This window comes from Grammomys surdaster, unplaced genomic scaffold (genome assembly GCF_004785775.1).
Source record: "Grammomys surdaster isolate TR1022 unplaced genomic scaffold, NIH_TR_1.0 183, whole genome shotgun sequence".
NCBI classification, from domain to species: domain Eukaryota; kingdom Metazoa; phylum Chordata; class Mammalia; order Rodentia; family Muridae; genus Grammomys; species Grammomys surdaster.
In genome coordinates, this window is record NW_021604628.1 from 427,678 (window position 1) to 446,778 (window position 19,101).

The following is a 19,101-nucleotide window of genomic DNA, read 5'->3' on the forward strand; positions in this document are numbered from 1 at the left end:
GAAGGAAGTGATTTCCGTGAGAGGACCCCAGCGGTTTGGTCATTATACTTCTGACCCAATAAACGCACTGACCAGGGTCACATGTGTCCTGGGCCCCAGCGGCAGGCTTCTGGAAAGAGGCTTGAGGCTGTGGAGTAGGGTGGATGTCCCCACCTGCAAGGTCATCTTTCCCCTCTATGTCTCAAGGATGGAGACAACTGAAAAAGAGCTAAATTCAGCAAGAAATCCCCAAGTCTGTTCTTAGCTTTGGGCCCATCGATTGTTCCATCTGTTCACTCAGTCTCCTGGGCTTTGGTCTGTCCTCAGTTTGTTCATCCAGAAACGGCCAGCCTCAGAGGTAGGTTTGGGTGTTAAATAATAAACACTGGGCGGCGGTGGCACATGCCTTTAATCCCAGCATTCAGATCTGAGTTCAAAGCCAGTCTGTTCTGTAGAGAGTTCCAGGACAGCCAGGGATATAGAGAGAGCCTATCTCAAAAACAAAACAAAACAAAGACAGATATACTCAAATTGAGACATTTTTCTCAAGTGAATTTTTTTTGTTTGTTTGTTTGGGGTTTTTTTTTTTGTTTGTTTGTTTGTTTTGTTTTTCGAGACAGGGTTTCTCTGTGTAGCCCTGGCTGTCCTGGAACTCACACTGTAGACCAGGCTGGCCTCGAACTCAGAAATCCACCTGCCTCTGCCTCCCAAGTGCTGGGATTAAAGGCGTGCGCCACCACCGCCCGGCTCAAGTGAAGTTATTTCCTGGCTAATGTGAGGGACTCTGGATTACCAGAGAAAGGATGACTTTACCGCCCAGGGAAGGATTAAACAGAAAAGAGAAACCAGCTTCTTTAGGACCAGGTATGTACATAGCCAGGTCTCTTGCAACCCAGACATGGGAGTGTCTGCCTAGACCACCTGACAGAAGATGGAGCCACCTCAGCCCACAAAGCTCTCATAGGCTCACTCTTCTGGGCCCAAGGCTCAATTCTAGTCCGTGGCAATCTGAGCAGTCCTTGGTTTTCCTCATTCGAAGAGCAGCTGACTTGGCTTAGTAAAATCATGAAGAGGTGTCTTTGCCTCTTGAAGCAGCCGTGAGGCGAAACTGTATTTATAGCGGCCTCTAGTGGCAGACTTCCAGAAGAGCATGCGAAATGCAAACTTGGCCGCTGGAGGAATCTTTCTCAAATTGACCTACATTCATTCCGACTGGAAGCTCAAAGGGCCTAGTTCAAACCTTAGCCTGACGAACAAGGAAACTAAATTCAAGGTGTCGAGTGGCTCTTCAAGGTGACACAAAGTCCGCACACTCCTGAGGTCGAACATTTTGCCCTGTGGTTTTTAGACAGGGATCTTTAAAAAAAAAAAAAAGAAAAAGATTTATTTTAATATGTGTGTGTTTGTATGAGTTTTTGTGCACTGTGTGAGTGTAGGAGCCCACGGAGGCCAGAAGAGGGCATCAGATGCACTGGAGTGGATTGGAGTTACAGGCCGTTGTGAATCACCACGTGGGTGCAGAGAACTGAATGCCGGTCCTCTGTAAGAGAAGCAAGCACCCGCTCTTAACCACTGAGCCATCTCTCCCACCCAGATACAACTCTTTAATTTTCTGTTTGTCTGTTTTTTTTTCCCCCTGGAGACAGGGATCTCCCTACGTAGGCCAGGCTGGGTCTCAGACTTGCCACCACTGGCAGGGATTCTAAATCACCAGTTTGGAAGAACAAATAGGAATCCAATTTCTCTGTGAGACCAAACCAGCTTTAGCTCCCATTTTGCCGCCTGCAATTTGTCTCATCTGTCCAGAGCTGCTGGACCGTCCTCTTCTTCTCTGGCGCTCCCCTAAATCACGGGAGCCTATTCCACGGAACCCGGTTCTGAGGGCACGGAGTGCTTCTTGGCAGGAAGCACCCAGCCTGAACACATGTTCGTGCCAACGTTTCCTCCTCCGCACCCTGCAAGTGTGGTGCCGGAGGGGCCACGGGGAGGCTCAGATTGGCTCCAGGATCTGGGGGTAGGAGCCCATTCGCCATTTGTGGGGAAAAGCTATTTTGACATATTCTGGAGACGAGGTCCAAAAATAAACGAAGCTGAGGACTTCCAGAGGGCCGAGTGGAAAAGGCTTTTTGCTGTCACGCCAGCCAAAACCAGGGTCTGTGACTCCGGCTGCAGCTATTTCAGCCAACGAGTCTCCATCTTTTTTTCTGATGGAGGAAGTTTTATTTGATTCGCTCAGCAATAACCTCAAAGCATTACCCAGGTGCTGGGAAGGCAGCTCCGAATAAGAATAAGACCAGGCCTTGCTGAGGTCAAAGCAGGGAGGGAGGAGGCTCTGAGGGTGGGCTCCTGGGGGATGGGCATAGAGAAGCAGAGGGTACGAGTCAGGAATGGTGGTAGGGCATTTACCTGGCAAATAGGAGGTCCTGGGTTCTCTACCCCAACACTGGGATGGAATGTTGTGGCTTTAAGGTCAGAAGCTGGCTTTTAAAAGTGTTTCCAGTACCAGATCCTGCTCTGAATACCTCTTCTGCCATGAGCGGTAGTGTGATCCTATCACAGAGGACTGCCGTGAGTTCAAGGCCAGCCTCTGCCCCCGACCCTGATGTTTGGATAAAAGGATCAGAAGTTCAAAATCACTCCCAGCTACAGAGTTAAGGGCTTCCTGGGATACGCAAGGACCTGTCACGGATAACAAGAACCACAAGGAGGAAAGACATGTTTCCAGGTCCCTTCACAGGTGTCCTACCGTTCCAGAGTCCTCTCCCTTCTCTTCCACTCGTCCTACTGACTGTTCCACCTCAGGCGCTGTGGTGCTCACACAGCAGGGCCTGGTACTTAGTGTCCCTAAGGGGGCACAGTAGGGCATTCATCTCAGCAGAGTGGGGGGTGGGGGTGCTGAACTCAGTCTGGGCTTTCTCTCCTCTTCCCCAGGCCACGAGATGCAGACTGTGGAGTCAAGGACCTGCCCACCTTAAGCTGTTGCAAAAATTCCCTCCTCAGGTCCCTGTTAGACAAACATGACCTCTTGCCTTGCTACAGGAACTGTGGCACCTGGGCCAGCAGTCACCATCTCCAGGGGCCAGAATGCTAATGTCCTGAACCTGAGTGCTGAGAGCCAGCTGGCACACCTTACAGCTGACTGACTTACTCCTAACCTCCTTCCTCTCCAAGTCGAGAATCTTCCCACTATCTCCTTCCTGTCCTTTCTTGAGCCCCACAAGTTCCACAGCCCTTCCTTACACTCTACCTAAGTCAGAAACTGGTCCCTTCCCCACTACCCAAGGTGGAAATGGGCCACCTGTACCCCACTGTCACATCCATGGTCTAATGGCTCTTACCCTGACAGTGTGACACAGCTAACAGGCTCTGGGACATGGAGACAGGTATCTGTACCTCAGGCTTCCTCACAGTCACTAAAGCTTGTGTAACACTCAGGTTTTCTCTCTTGAGGCCATGCGCTGTGCCAACGGGTGGTTCCCTTGGCATGTGTGTGGAGACTTTTCTAGAAGCCAGGAATGCTGCCTGGGCTGCTATTGCCCAGTATATGCAGAACCATAACCTCACAGTAACAACGGTTCCCTTATCAGCCCGGAGCCTGTGACACAGGGACGGGTTATAATTCTGGGAGATGGCAGATGGGTGTCTGTGTGGGACTCTGCACACCAATGCCATCTTCAGGGCTTGTTGGTGGGTTTTCCTTTTTCTTCATTGAGAGAATAGTTTGCTTCTGTACTCAAACCCATGCGAATAAGGCCCTTACATTTAATCGGGTATGTTAACCCTGGACAAATGGCAGACAATTAAGTGAAGCTTTTCTGTACCCATATGGCTGCTAACTTCCGTACAGTACAAGGTTTCAAGGTTTCTTCCATTGCCAGGGGGAGAAACAGCTTGAAGGGAAAGGCTCGTGGAATGGAACTTAGGTCACTTCCCAAAACTTACAATGACATACAGGCACACGGCACCTTAAGAGGCTCTCAGTGTGAGGAAGCAAAGCCACGTGGGGTCCACAGCAACAGGGGGTGAGGTGGGGGTGGGTCTCCTCCCACTGCAAGGGATGACTGAGTCCCTCCGTATAACCTCCTAATCAACTGGACACACATGGGGAAGGAGGAGGAAACCTCAATGGGGGACCTGCTTTCATCTGCCCTGTGAGGCATTTCCTTCATTGCTGATTGATAAGGAGGGCGCAGCTCACCGTGGGCAGCGCCATTCCTAGGCAGGTGGGCCTGGGTTATTTAAGTTGGCTGAGCAAGCCAGGGAGCAGCCTCTCCTGTGGTCTCCACTCCAGTTCTTCCGGACGGGGTAGACTGTGACCTGGGAACAGGAATGCTGCAACACCCCCCACCTCCACAGAGCCAGGCGTGGTAACACATGCCTTCAGCACTTGAGACCTAGGTACTCTCCGAGTTTGAGGCCAGCCTGATCTACATAGAAAGCCAGTAAGTGTTACGCAGTGACACCCTGTCTCAAAAAGAAAAAAGGCTGAGAATCTCGAATAATACCAGACCACAGCAGTGATTTCAACCACCAATGGTGTTTTATTCCGAAAGTTTCTATGTATTACAAAGGTATTAACATCCTTCTTACCCCAACCCCTTCAAATCCAAAGATAAAAAAAAAAAACAAAAAAAAACAAAAACAAAACAAAACAAACAAACAAACAAACAAAAAAAACCAAAGACAGCATGCATAAAAACCTTTTATTTTTTTCTAAAGACCTAGAACGTGTCACTTCCTGTGGGGAGGCCCGTGAAGGCCTGGCCTTGTGCTCACTAGACTCTCCCTCCCTCCCTCCGTCCCGAGGGGAAGATGGCCACACTTCTGCTTCCTTCCAGAGACTCATTGCCCAATCATTACACATTATCACCCCCACTTGACACCTTCTTAGCAACTTGATTGTTGGATGCATTTTTCATTTGGCAACGATTCAATATGGGTTTGCGTGGGATGTGTAGTGTCAGAAGCAGCAGTATTGATGCTCAGGCTCAGAGGGAGAGAGAGCACTGTGCATATTCCTGGAAGAAGTCACACTGGAGGCCTGCTTTTCAAGTCTATGACTGTTGGCCAGAATACAAATGTCCCCAGAGACGACCCCTCTGTTTCAGAGTAGGTATGCATGATGCTGAATCACACGGCGCTCTGTCATCCAGAAAACAGCTCACTGGGACCTGAGCATGCCGGAGACAGCAGCCCATCTACCCAGACGGGTACGCCTTAAGGATCTTCACGTCATCAACAGGACGGTCCTGGGAATTTGTTTCCACCATGCCCACTCGATTCACCATCCCTATACCCTGGCACACACGGCCAAAAATGGTATGTTTGCCATCCAGCCACTGCGTGGGGGCCAGGGTCACGAAGAACTGGCTGCCATTGGTGTCTGGTCCTGCATTGGCCATTGCGAGAATCCCAGCCCCTGGGGGACATAAGGAGAGAGAGAGTATGAGCAGCAGCCCCTCCAGCTGGCAGAGCTGCAGCACTGTGGCAGATACAGACGCCACTCTCTTTCACCACTGTCAGGACCTACAGGTCTCTGTCACCACTGCCAGGACCCACTGCGTCCCTTCCTAGGGGCAGGGCAGTCCCTTCCAACACCACCCCAGTTGCCTCAATGCCTCTGCCTCCATCCTTCTCCAGCTTAGTGCTGAGCTTCACTAACCACTGGCCTACCTTACCCACTCCTCTTCAAGAGCCCAGCAAGGCCTTCCTTTTCCTGGAGGAAGCTCCAGACAGCCTTTGCTTCGTGACATTTAACAAGTGGAGTCCAGAACACAGACCATGCTCAGATCTGTAAGGACTCAAGAGGCGCTGCTTTCTTTCATCTGCCAGGGTACTTGGTGGCGCCACCGCTGGGCAGCTGTCTGGCACCGTTCCATGGTGTCAGGCACTCACCTTGAATCACAGCCAAACGAGCCAGCTTTCACTATGCACTGTCTGCCCCGCCCATCCAGCCAGATACACACTTACCAGTGAACTTCAGGTCTGGATGAAGCTCATCTTCAAACTGTTTGCCATAAATAGACGCACCGCCCCGACCTGTCCAATCAGAAGACAAGCAGTGAGCTGCCCAGTCTACCTCACCACAAGCACAGTCTGAGGTCAAAGGACATTTCAGAGACCAGGGATGGGAAAGGCAGTGGGCGCCCTGACCCCCAGTAGACACATTTCAGGATGGGGCTGGCTGGGTGCGGTGGGCCTAGAGTAGACAGTCCCTGGGCCAGACTGCCAACCGAGTGACATGCTTCTGGCCTCTGTGAAACATGAATCCAACATACAGATTGCACATACATAAAAGAGGGGGAAAAAAATGACAAACTTCAAGGGCCTCCCCTGACCAAGAAACACACGAAGCACATCCCATTCCCAGCGAGACCCCACTCGCCAGCCCCAGGTCACTGGCCTCAAGCAGGAAAGACAATACCATTTGCTTGTTAACATTCACTGTTGACAATGTGCAGGAAACAGAACCAAAAAAAGGGCAGTGGTACCTGTGAGTCTCCCCTCTACAGAAAACTTCCACTCATGACCGACAGGAAACATGTTTCCAAGTATCTCAGCAAGAGTGCCCAGGCCCCTAGCCCAGCACTAGCCCGCCACAGACACAGCTAACCACCACACTCTGCTGTACCTAGCTTCTGCTCACAAAGCCCGTTGCCTCTCCTAGGTGAGGTGACGGAAAGGGAAAGCTATCAGCTTAGGGAGGATCAGCATCACATGGACACAGGGCACGGAGAAGACAGGGTGGGCGGTAAAGGGAAGACAGACTTCTGGCCTGCTAGCAACACCACCACCAAGTCCAGTAAGATAGGCGTGGTGCCGGGCATGGAAGCTTGGGCAGGTTTCCCTCGTGGAGCAAAGGGGCATACATGAAAGTGGACATGAAAGCCCGCCCCTGTAACTCTTGCATTTCGAAAGCCGAGGCAGGAGGTTGATGAGTTCAAGATGAACCTGAGCTACAATAACAAGAACTTGTTTCAAAGAAAAGAAAGGAAATATGGTGTTCACATAGAAATACCTAACAGGAGGCAGGCTCTCACCAGTGCTTAGAGCCAGCCATGTTGAGCAGCCGCTGCCAGACAGCGGAGGAAGTGAGCTATGGCTTTGAGTCAATGTGCAGCAGAAACCAGTTGGGAAGCAGGGTCTGCCCTCCCCAGGCAGCCTGCTGTACAGAAGCACAGTTGCCGTCCCAGATAGCACTGAGCACCACAGGTACTGTGTGTCTGCTCTGAGGGATAATCGCGCACCACGTAAAAGCATCACCTGTCAATAAAAAGCTGATGGCCAATGAGCTGAGGCAGGATTAGAAGGCGGGACATCCGGAAGTCAAGGCAGAGACAGGCGGATTTCTGAGTTTGAGGCCAGCCTGGTTTACAGAGTGAGCTCCAGGACAGCCAGGGCCATACTTAGAAACCCTGTCTCGAAAAACCAAAAACCAAAAAAAAAAAGGAAACTGAGGAGAGGTAACCAGCCATGTGGTAGACACAGAATAGTATATGAGTTCATTGAGTTGCAAGCTACTAGAAGCTACTAGGGGAACAAGGCTGAGGCATTGGTGGAAAAGACTGAGGTTTCACTGCTTGTTAGATTTTAGTTTGTTCATCTTTGAGACAGGGTCTCGAGGTGCAACTGGCCTCAAAACGCAGAGATCCATCTGCCTCTGCCTCCTTCCTGAGTGCTGGGACCAGAGGCATGTGCCACCAACACCCAGCTTTGTCTTTAAGTCCTTTGCTTAAGTCCTTGCTTTAAGTCCTAGGCTGTCAGAATCAGGGTTAAGCAGAAAAAAAAAAAAAAAAAGAGAGAGAGAGAGAGCCCCGGGCGGTGGTGGCGCACGCCTTTAATCCCAGCACTTGAGAGGCAGAGGCAGGGGGATTTCTGAGTTCGAGGCCAGCCTGGTCTACAAAGTGAATTCCAGGACAGCCCGGACCACACAGAGAAACCCTGTCTCAAAAACAAAACAAAACAAAACAAAACAAACAAACAAAAAAAAGAGAGAGAGAAATGAGCAAGACACCGCAGTCAGGGAAAGTCTCCCACTAAAACCCCAGTAGTACAAGCTCATCCTGGGAGTGGCAGGCGTCTGTGCACCTCTAACAGCACTGTGTCCCCAGCATGCCCCATAAGTCATCTCCTCTGCCCAGATCGAGGGGGTGCACCTGCAAAACACAGCCTCTACTCCGAGTCTCAGGCCTCTACTCTCAGGGAGCTGTCCTGGGTAGGCTTTCTATTGCTTCGATGAAACACCATGGCCAAAAGCAACTTGGGAAGGAAAGGGTTTATCTTGCTTATACTTCCATATCATAACGCATCATTGAAGGCTTTGGAACTCAGAGAAGAGACCTAAAAGGCAGGAGCTGACGCCAAGGCCACGGGATACGGCTGGATGCTGGCCTCCTTAGCCAGTCTTCTCTCAGGGGATATGGCTGGAGGCTAGCCTGCTTAGCCAGCCTTCTCTTAGGACCACCAGCCCAGGGATGGCACCACCAAAAATGGGTTGGTCCTTCCACAGCAATTACTAATTAAGAAAATGCCCTACAGGCCTGACTACAGCCTGATCTTAGGGAAGCATTTTCTCAGTAGGGGCTCCCTTCTCTCAAGTGCCTCTGGCGTGTGTCAAGTTGACAGAACACTAGCCAGCACAGGAGCCTGAAAGCCACCACATAAAAGCCACCACCAACATTAAGGTACAGGCCAGTCAAGAGCAGGCACACAGTGGAGACTATAAATAACCAAGGAGACAAGAGGATGGTGCATGGAGGACCTTTCATCTCTCGGTGTCTTGGGACCGACTGGCTGGGTTTTCCAGAACACCATTTACTCAAGAGCTCACTCTCCTTTCATAACCCTGCGAGGTTTACAGTAAAGGCCAGCAGGACACCCCAGGCTGACACTCCTAAAGGAATGTGGAGTAGGGGAGAGGCAGCCAGGCAGGGAAGGACGGAGTGTCCTCAGCAGTGGATCCCTGTTCAGACACTGCGCAGTAGAGCCAGCGCAAGGCACAGGCCCCGCAGGCTGGGGCTGGCTGGCTGCGGTGGGCCTAGAGCAGACGGTCCCTGGGCCAGACTGCTAACCGAGTGACGTGCTTCTGGCCTCTGAAACATGAATCCAACATATAGATTGCAGATACATAAAAGAGGAAAAAAAAAACACGACAAATTTCAAGGGCCTCCCCTGACCATGAAACAGACACAGCACATCCCACTCCCAGAGAGACCCCACGACAGCCCCAGGTCCCCACAGCCCCTCTCAATCGTCAGCAGCTGATTTGGAGGACACCATTTTCTCACCCGCTACCTCTACCCCACCAGGAGTCACATGATCACATGTCATGGTCACTGCAGATGCTTGTATCCCTAAACCAAGCCTGCACTATACATACAGACAGACCTGCAGACCAGACATCCAACTCATAAAACCAAATAAATTTAAAGAAACGGGTGTGTGGAACACCCCTGCTGGTGGACTCACTCACCTCACCCCAGGGCCTCCCACACCTTCCCGTATCAGCCTGAGATACTTCAGGGGAGGGGCTGCACACCACCAGGATGCACGCGCTGGGCAAGGACTCTAAGCTGTGCGTGCCGCAGCCCCTTGTGGTGCTGGACGGTTCCTCGGAAGCTGTCACAGCTCCAGGCTTGTCTTGGCGTGTCCTCTCTGACTGGCCACGCTGTCGCCCAACCCTTGTCAGCTAATGCTTTGCAGATGTCTTCTGGAAGATGTTTTTAATCACAGTCACTTGCTTATGTGTTCATGTGTGTGCATTTTCTATGGTATATGTACTCTCTATGGTGCCCAAGGGGAGCTCAGAGGGGTCTGTTTCCTCCTTCCACTTTATGGGTCTGAAGGATTGGTCACTGGGCTTGGTGGCAAGTGCCTTGACCTGAGGAGGCCCCTTGCCATCTCTTGATTGTTTAAGGGGAATCTGTGAGGCTGTTCTTAAAGATAAAGACACCTGCCACCTGACGGGCAGGTGGTGGCTCCAGCCACTGATGCTAGCACTCAGGAGGCAGCGGCAGCTGGATCTGAGGCCAGTCTGGTCCAGAGTAAGTTTCAGGGTTTCAGGACAGAGAAACCATGTCTCCAAAAAAAAAAAAAAAAAAAAGGAAGGGTGTTAAGGCTAGCTGAGATGCTGGCATAAGCTTGGACTGCGCACTATTCTCAGTAACAAGTCTCGATTGGTCTAGATAGAACTCCATCTGCTTGCCAAGACCACCTGAGAGATTGACTGTCTTAATACCAAACAGCCTGCTGGCCCTCTGTTATGGACCTGTGGCATCCTAGACTGGTCCTGGCCTCACCTGTGGCCAACAACTCATCGTGTACAGTAAACCATCTTTCTCCATGTCTCAGCTGAAGAATTAAATAAACAAATAAAGCTATCTATTTCTAAGACGCTCCAGCATCTTCCTCCCCACAATCCTGCCCCCTGAAACTCCCAAGAGGAACAGACTGACGTCGAAGGCATGACACACGAAGCGTGGGCTGACAGGAGTTACTATGCTTGGTGTGACTTGTCCCCATCCCACCCATGACAGGCAGCAGATTCATATCCAGGCCAAAAAGCACCATGGTGGGCAGCAGCCTGTAAGGAGGAGCACACGGCGCCCACGTCAGGTCAGCTGATCAAAGCCTCTCCTCCCCTCTGGGGACAAAACCTCCAATAAACACTTCAGGTCACTGTCCCCTGGGCATTCCCAGTGCTTTCTCCCCACCTTCCCTGGCCTCAGAGACAGGGCAGCTCCTTTGAGGCCAGCTGAGCTGACGGCCCAGTTCTGTCTTACAACATAAACAAGCCTGCTAGGTCACGGAGCTTTCTGTAGCAACACAGCCGAGCTCTCTCTCCTTAGCATTTCCCTGTGGCTGTTTCTCATCTTTCTTCAAAAGCAGCTGCAGGGCCTCTCACTACATAAGACACAAGGCCAAGATCAAAGGCCAGAAGCTGAGAGTGGCAGATAGAGAGAGAAAAAGCAAGCTCGGGTTTATGCCGTGGGAGAAACAACACAGCCATGATCGTTGCCATGTCTGTCAGAGCCCGGAGCACCCCAATGACACACCCACTTAGTAACAACAGCGCAGACACCATCTCAGAAGTCACTGAAGCCACATGGAAGCCAGCACAAGGATGCTGGGCCCACAAGTGAGGCAGCCATCTGCCTTTAGCCATCAGCCTGGCATGCTCCCCTCCCGCCACTCCTGCTCCCTCCCTCCTCCTGTCACCGACACCCCATGAACTGCTGTCAGATTATCCACCATAAGTACCCAAGGCTACCCCTGTAAGGCAGCCCACAGCTACAACTGTCCTGTCTCTCCTCTCCTGTCAGCACATCATCAATATTTTCTATCTTAGAATCAGAACAAAGCCCCGCTCCACAGTCCCTCTGTGCCCTATGTCCCCTCACAGGAACAGGCTTCTCATCTCCTCTCTTCACTCTCTCCTTCCCTCCTGAGGACTCCCCACACACTCGTCCACGGCTCCTCTGGGCCTCCCTTGGTCCCCAGCAGCCTCTCACAGCTGGTGTCACCCCCTCCAGGACTTGCCAGTGTTTCCCTGTTCCTGCAGCCCCTTCTCCATTGGCCTGTGGTGCCCTGAGAACGCACCTCTTCCCCTCCGGTTCTCTCCCCCTGTAAATCTCTGAACATCTGAGCATGTCTGAGTGTCTGCTTCCCAGGGATCACACGAACCCTGGGCCAAACTACAGCCATCCACCTCCAGCACCCAGCTCCCTCTGGGTTCCAGCCCCGCTCGCTCTCCCACATATAGGTGGCTTCTTCATGAAGCAGCTGGAGGGTCCAACACCGCCCTGCTTCAACCCCTCCCTGTGCGTTTCACCAGTCAGGACTAGATCCACCATCCACATCCCCATCCCAGAGGACAGTCTGTGGTCACTGTCCCCTCCCTGCCTCACTGGCTCCTGTGTCTTGGCAAGCATCGGGGTCTCCAGCCTCTATCTGGCATTACCTCTGGCATGCTCCTGCCCCAACCCTGGTACTCAGAGCTCTAGTCAACCTTATCAGAGATGTCTTTCCTACAACTACCAACAGCACTGCTCCACCCTCTAGCCCAGCAGTTTTCAGCAGGGGTTGGCTGTGGTCCTGTGGACACTGGTCAATGTCAGGAACAGCTCTGCCTGTCATAACTGAAGGGTCTACTGTCTAGCAGGTGGATGCCAGGCCAGCTGCTAAATATCCTTCAGTGCCGGTCCAGCCCACATCAGAACCGTCCAGCCTCACCCGATAACACCAAGGTGGAGACACCCTGCCCTCTCCCCAGCAGGCACTATCTTCAAGTCACCTGACAGCACCTGACCGCTCTCTGGCTGCCTTCTCGTCAGGACTATCTCCCTGCTGGACTCAGGCCCGTAGCAGCCAGGCCCACGATGAGAGTCTAGCAGGTATCTGTGAAATGCTAAGTAAATTAACCAAAATAAATACTCTTTTGAATTGTTTCTGTGCCAAGGCTTTGCCAACACGAGTCACTTAGCTGTCATGATAACCCTGGGAGGAATGGACAGCCATGTCCTCCATCTCCTGACAAGAGCTCAGTAAAGTTACCTAACCTGCATGTGTGACAAGTGACCATGTGGGGCCAGGACTCAGGTCTAAGCACACTGGGCCCCGCAGCACTGCCTGACACCTGGATGTGACCCTCCCTTGCCGCCCATCCCAGCTAGACTAAGCTTCTCAGGTATTTTCTTTCCTTCTCCAGTCACAAGGGTCCCAGTGACAAGTGAAATCTGACCATGCTAGATCAACCTGTACCCTTGGTTGGTGGAATTTGCATTAACTGGCCCACCTTACCCTGACCCCATGCCTTTCCCCACTGATCATAAATCTGCCTAGACTGCTCCTCTTCTGTTCCCTATAGGTGCAGTTCAGAGATGTGTGACTCTAACAGAGGCCTCAGAGTCACTCAACTACAGTCTCAAAGAATGAACGGTTTACGGGAGTCTGTCACAGGACCAGGGTCTCCAGGATGACAGGCTCTCCTCCACGCTGCCCTGCAAATGTATCAGAGCACCCTACCCTTGGCTTCCCATAAGTTAAGTTCTACAATTCCTTCAAGGCCCGCCCACAAGGCCTCCTTTCTGGCCTAACCCCACTCCGTCGGACCAGTCCCCTCATGATACACACAACCTGCCTGACACACACAGACCACGGGACACTAGCTCAGAGGTGCACAGTCACGACCTCATCCCTTTCCTTAAACAGAACAGCCTGCTTCCTGTGGAGCTGGGAGCTGCAAAAAGGATGGAGAAGCCTGGGCTTCTGGGCTTTAACACTCCTCAGAGGCCCTGGAATGGGGCAGGAGACCTAGTGGACTAGAGCATGTATTTGCTAAGCGAGTGAAATTAACAGTGGCCCACTGTTCCAAAAGACAGGTGCTGTGTGTTCCTGGGGCTAAAGGAGACTGACAGAACAGAGGGGCTGCCAAGCCCGGGGACCATCCGTGATCCAAAGACACAGAGGAAGATGGCCTCACAGAGGCACCTGGGGGGCGGCAGGTCCTAACTGGAGGCAAGGAAGGGTAAGCAGAAACAAGTGAAAGTCTCACAGAAAGCTGAAGTAAGGGCTGGTGGGGTTATTTATGTCAACGTGGACGGTGTTCAGTGTGAAATACAGAAGTCAGAGAAGAAAGAGAAAGGCACAACACAGCACTTCCTGGGAGGCAGTAAGCATGATCGGGAAATGCTTCCACAGGCTCACTCACTGACTGGAGGGAAATGCATCTGGCCTCGGATTTCCTGAAACTGTGTTCAAACCAGAAGGCAATGACCAGAATTGTCTAAAAAAGACCTGAGGAGATGAACATGGCCCAATGTAATACTTTACTACTTATGGCCCTTTTAAAGCACAAAGGCAGGAGGCAGAAAGTCTTAAACAGGAACAAACCCAAAATTACAACACCCTCAGCCCTGGTAATAAAAAGCCTGAGGGCGGGACCCTGGCCAGGGCGATGGTTCAGCTGGGCAACGGCTACCATGCAAACCTGCTGACCCAAACTCAGTCAAATCAAGTGATGCACCCATCTGTAACGCAATGGGACACGGAAACAGAAGAACCTGACAGAAGCTTCCGGGCCAGCTAGCCTGAACAGACAGATCAGCCAAGTGAGAAGCTGAGAACCAACTCCAGAAAGGTCCTCGGACCCAACATGAACACTAGGAGTCACAGGTACTTAGTTACCACCCTGCCAGATTTCCCTCTGACTCCATGTTCATTTCCAGCTACACACTCCACGCTATCCATAAGGATTCTCAAGAATTTCAACCAAACCCTTTACAAAGCCCAAGCTCTTGACTTCCGGTTCTAAACCTGCCTCTCACTCCACACACAGGGCTCCGAGCTCAGCCTTCCTCCTTCACCACCAGACAGAGGCCCCAGAGACACTGACCATCTTCTCTCAGGCCATCTGTTTAGAGTCAGCAAATTCAGCACATGTAACTCGCTGGGCTGGGGCCGCACCGCAGGTGGTACAGTGCTGCGCATGCGCACGGCTCCCAGCACCACTCGAACAGCAGGACCTGGGGCGGGGGGCGGCGGCGGTGCACTCGTACTCCCATGGAGCAGGGGGTGTCTCACCACCTTTTCAACAGCCGCCTACACCGCTGAGTGTGCCTACCTGGATGGAAGCGGCCTCTCCCCGATCTGGGCCTGCGCTCTTCTCTTTTCTGTCCCCTCCATGTACTCTCCAAGCAGCAGCCCGAGTGATGCCTGACCGATCGATCCTACCGCTTTACTCACAGCAGTGGACACACTCAGGACACCCGTCTATCCTTCCTTCCTTAAGGTCTACTCAGGCCCCTATGGGCTCCGCCCAGCTCTCTCCAGTCACACAGCCTCCCTAACAGCATCCCACGGAGGCCTCTTCCGGTTTTCTACTAAAACGGGAGCCCCTTCCCCTTCCCTGCTGGTCTGAGAGTAGGTGTGTGTCTCTGCGAATTTGCTCACAGCTATATCCCTAGAGCTTAGAGTCACAGACAAAGCAGGCCCACTTCCGTCTGTTTCTGTTTTATTGTTTTTGTGGCAGGGACTCTCTATGTAGTTCTGGCTGTCCTGGAACTCACTCTGTACACTAGGCTGGCCTCAAACTCAGAGATCCCCCTGCCTCAGACATCTGTCAAATGAATGAGAATAAAGGAATGCAGAGTTGTGTTCTCCAAGGCCTGTTTTTCACTCCTGACTGAACCAATTCCACGCCACTGCATCTTACCCCACGGGTATCACCTGCTCAGGAGCAGAGATTCTCCTCAGTGAGTTACACACACAGCTCTGAGGAGGGCAGGGACTGTCAGCAGAATCAGAATTAGAGCCAGCCAGCCTGTGCCTGTAACTCAGCAAATGTGAGGTGGAGGCTGGAAGATCAGGAGTTTAATTTAAGGACAGCCTGGGCTACACTGATACCCTGGTGGTGCTGCTGCTGAAGGGGCCTGGGGGCTTTCGCCAGCCTTACCCCCACCCTCCTTGGGTCAGGGCTAGGCTGAGTTCCACTCACAGGAAAAAAATTCTCAGAATGTGCTGACCAATGGTCACCTGACCCTCTGCAAAGTCCCAGGTAGAGTTCAAATGTGTGTCATGCTTGCTAGCCAATAGATTTAAAGTTCAATATGCTTCAATAAGTCTGAACTGTAACCTTGCTGATGTAACCTGTGTATAAAAACTGCTTGTAGCCCAGCAGTGGTGGCGCACGCCTTTAATCCCAGCACTTGGGAGGCAGAGGCAGGCGGATTTCTGAGTTCGAGGCCAGCCTGGTCTACAGAGTGAGTTCCAGGACAGCCAGGACTACACAGAGAAACCCTGTCTCGAAAAACAAAAAACAAACAAAACAAACAAAAAACAAACAACAACAACAAAACTGCTTGTAATAGCCATTCAGGGTCGCCTTCTAGTCACCCCCCTTGAGGGACTAATTGAAGGTCAACCTTGACACGCTGGAAAATAAGCTTCTTGCTTTTGCATTGATCTGCACCTCGGTGTCTCACTGGGGGTCAGGGTCTTACAATGCTGGAGGTGGGGAGTGGGTGCTACTGAATGCTCAGTTGGGTGCTCGCCCAGTATACTTTAAGCCCTGGGCTCAAGCCCCAGCACTACAGAAACTGCACATGGCAGCGGACAGAGATCCCAGCACTGGGCAGGTGAGGGCTTGAAGGTCAGAGGATTAGATCCTTCTCAGAGAACAGGAGGCTAGAAATGCAAGCTGTGGCTGCCTTGCCATCCAGCTGTGTCAGAATGAGACTTAAGATGTGCATGGCGTCGTAAACGTACCTGTGCCTGTCGGGTCACCGCCTTGGATCATGAAGTCCTTGATGATCCTGTGGAACTTGGTGCCGTTGTAGTAGCCCCGCCGAGCCAGCTCCGCAAAGTTCTTGCAGGTCTTCGGTGCGTGCTTCCAGTACAACTCCAGCACGATGATCCCCATGCTGTGGTAGGACAAGGCAAAGGCCAGGCCACAAGGTCAGAGCAGGCGGTGGCTATGGCTCCAAGACTCCTGACCGGCTGACCCTGTGCCCAGAGTTCACACTCGGAAGGAGACAACAACTCATGAAGCAACAAAGCCTCAGCCAATCACCTGAGCGTGACACACGGGATGGCTGCTGGCATATGTACGTTCTAAGCAAAACGACCATAAACAAGCCAAAATTCTAAGAGCATATACTGATGCTCTGAAACCAACCCAAACGAGGAAAAAGGCCTCCCATGTCATCTGTAGATGTAATAAGACATTAAAGTGTGAGTTTATAGACATCTCCATCAGTCTAGAGGCTGGGGAGTGACAACTGACCAGATAAGAGGCAGGATGTTCAGTAAATACATTTTCTTTTCTTTTTTTTTGTTTTTTTTTTTTTGTTTTTTCCAGACAGGGTTTCTCTGTGTAGCCCTGGCTGTCCTGGAACTCACTCTGTAGACCAGGCTGGCCTCAAACTCAGAAATCCACCTGCCTCTGCCTCCCAAGTGCTGGGATTAAAGGCGTGCGCCACCACCGCCTGGCTACTAAATACATTTTCTAACTTATAATTTTTTTTGATCATATAAACATTTCACTGATTAAAACCAAACTTGAACAGAAAAATGAAAGCAATTCGTGCGTTAAGAGTGGGTCAAACAGGACTGGAAATGACTCAGTGACATGGACTGCTCTTCCAGGACCACACTTCAGCTCCCAGCACTCACACCAGGAGGCTCACAACCACCTGGACCTCCATCTCCAGGGGTTCCAGTATCTCTGGCCTCTGCACTCATGGGCACACACCCACACACATAATCAAAAACCAAATCTACGCCTGGCAGTGGTGGGGCACGCCTTTAATCCCAGCACTTGGGAGGCAGAGGCAGGCGGATTTCTGAGTTTGAGGCCAGCCTGGTCTACAGAGTGAGTTCCAGGACAGCCAGGGCTATACAGAGAAACCCTGTCTCGAAAAACAAACAAACAAACAAACAAAAAACACCCAAAATCAAAAGCCAAACAAACAAACCCTAAGAAAATGTGTAAAGCAAATACTCATGTCCACATACCCCCAGTATGAGTGCTTTTATCCTCTTCTAGTACCTTTAAAGGATAAGACAGACTCCTGCTGTATGTTACCCACTGAACTCTGGGGACTCAGTGAGAACTGAGTTGAATCTGTATGGCCCAGGTTCAGGAGGTCCAGCAGTGTGAGCACTCTGCAGAGCTGGGAGCAGTGGCCTGTGCCTTCTTCATGTCTACACTCAGAAGACAGGAGCAGGCTGAATGGGGCTAAGGTAGACATGCTGACCAGGCTCTAAGCAAAGTTCCCTTCAATCACTGTGAAAATCAGGTAAAATGGAGCTAAAACTGGGGGTGGGGGAGTGTGATACAAAGCCTTCATGATAGGAGGTGCTAGCATAGGAAACAGAATGCAATCACACACACCGGAGGCATGGCACTAGTAAGTGGCTTAATTATATGTTAAGGTAAGCATTCTCTTCAGCCCAGCCCAGCCCAGTCCCTGGACTTCTGATCCTCCTGCTTCCACCTCCAGAGGGCTAGGATTACAGGCATGTGCAACCACACCGAGTATATACGGTGCTGTAGGCCGAGCTGGGGGCCTCGGGTAATGCTAAGCCGCATCCCCAGCTCAAAGATCGCTCTTGGATGGTGGGGGAAAAGAAATCTTCCTCTACTTTCAAAGCAATTTGTTCAGACCACTCTGCTACTTGTCCCGTGGTGTTTACACATCCGTCTCCTTCACCGTAATATACTATTTTATCTAGAATTGTGTTTTCAAAAGTCCAGGTCCTACGTACGCATGGCTTGTGTGCTCAACACACACTTGTCGAGAATGAGTAAGTAAGTGAATGAATGAATGAATGAATGAATGAAGATGGATAAAGGTTAATGAACTAATGAACGGCGTAGAAAAAGAACAGCAAACAGAAGTAGCAGAGATCTTCCGCGATGTTGCGGGGCTCCCCTGAGGTCCCTTCAGAGCTCACAGGTACTCCCGGCCGCAGCTCCATGCGGGCAACCTGCGAGTCAGGCCGGCCTTTCTTAACCTGGCCGCTGAGGCATGAACCCGCGTCTCCTCGGCCAATTCCTCCCTTCATCCAATCCTCACCTAGTTTCCAGGTAGACGTTGGGCGGCTGCCAAGTGTCTGGGGGAATCGCCGCCATGCTGAGCGAAGGTAACTCCTTGACAATCATTACTTCCGGCGGAGATCACTGGGGACCCGTCCCTGGTGTACACTTCCGGTTCCCGCCGACCAGCCGGTTTGGACGATAGGATTTAGGGTGCTGGGATAAGGATGACAAAGGATCCTTCTTTCGAGGCTGTGAAGGGGGTTGCAAGTCAAGATGCTCTGTATAGGAGCCCAGAACAGTCCAAGATCCTCCAGTGGCGATTTGCGCCACGCTCCGGAACGATGATTGATTGGTCTGTTTAGGCACGGAAGACGGGAACAATCTTCTTCGCTCTGATTGGAGGGCTGTCCAAACAGTGAAGAATTTCTTCGTTCCCAGACTTGGATGGCTCAGAAACGAGCCCTGGCTGTCCTGAAACTCATTATATAGACCAGGCTGGCCTTGAACTCATAAAGATCCGCCCGCTTCTGTCTCCCGAGTCCTGGGATTTAAGGCGTGCGCCACCACGCCCAACGTCTATTCCT

At 51.6% G+C, this 19,101-nt stretch overlaps 1 protein-coding gene across 1 annotated transcript; it reads right to left on the reverse strand.

Annotated features, from left to right (window-relative positions):
• Positions 1–4,668: 4,668 nt before the first annotated feature.
• On the reverse strand, positions 4,669–18,669 carry Ppil1 (peptidylprolyl isomerase like 1). The gene is made up of 4 exons (XM_028767929.1): positions 18,555–18,669; positions 16,243–16,397; positions 5,950–6,018; positions 4,669–5,398 (listed from the first exon to the last, which is right to left on the reverse strand). The coding sequence occupies exons 1-4, from the start codon at positions 18,638–18,640 to the stop codon at positions 5,178–5,180; spliced, it is 531 nt and encodes a 176-aa protein (XP_028623762.1). The 5' UTR covers positions 18,641–18,669; the 3' UTR covers positions 4,669–5,177.
• Between the last annotated feature and the right edge of the window lie 432 nt (positions 18,670–19,101).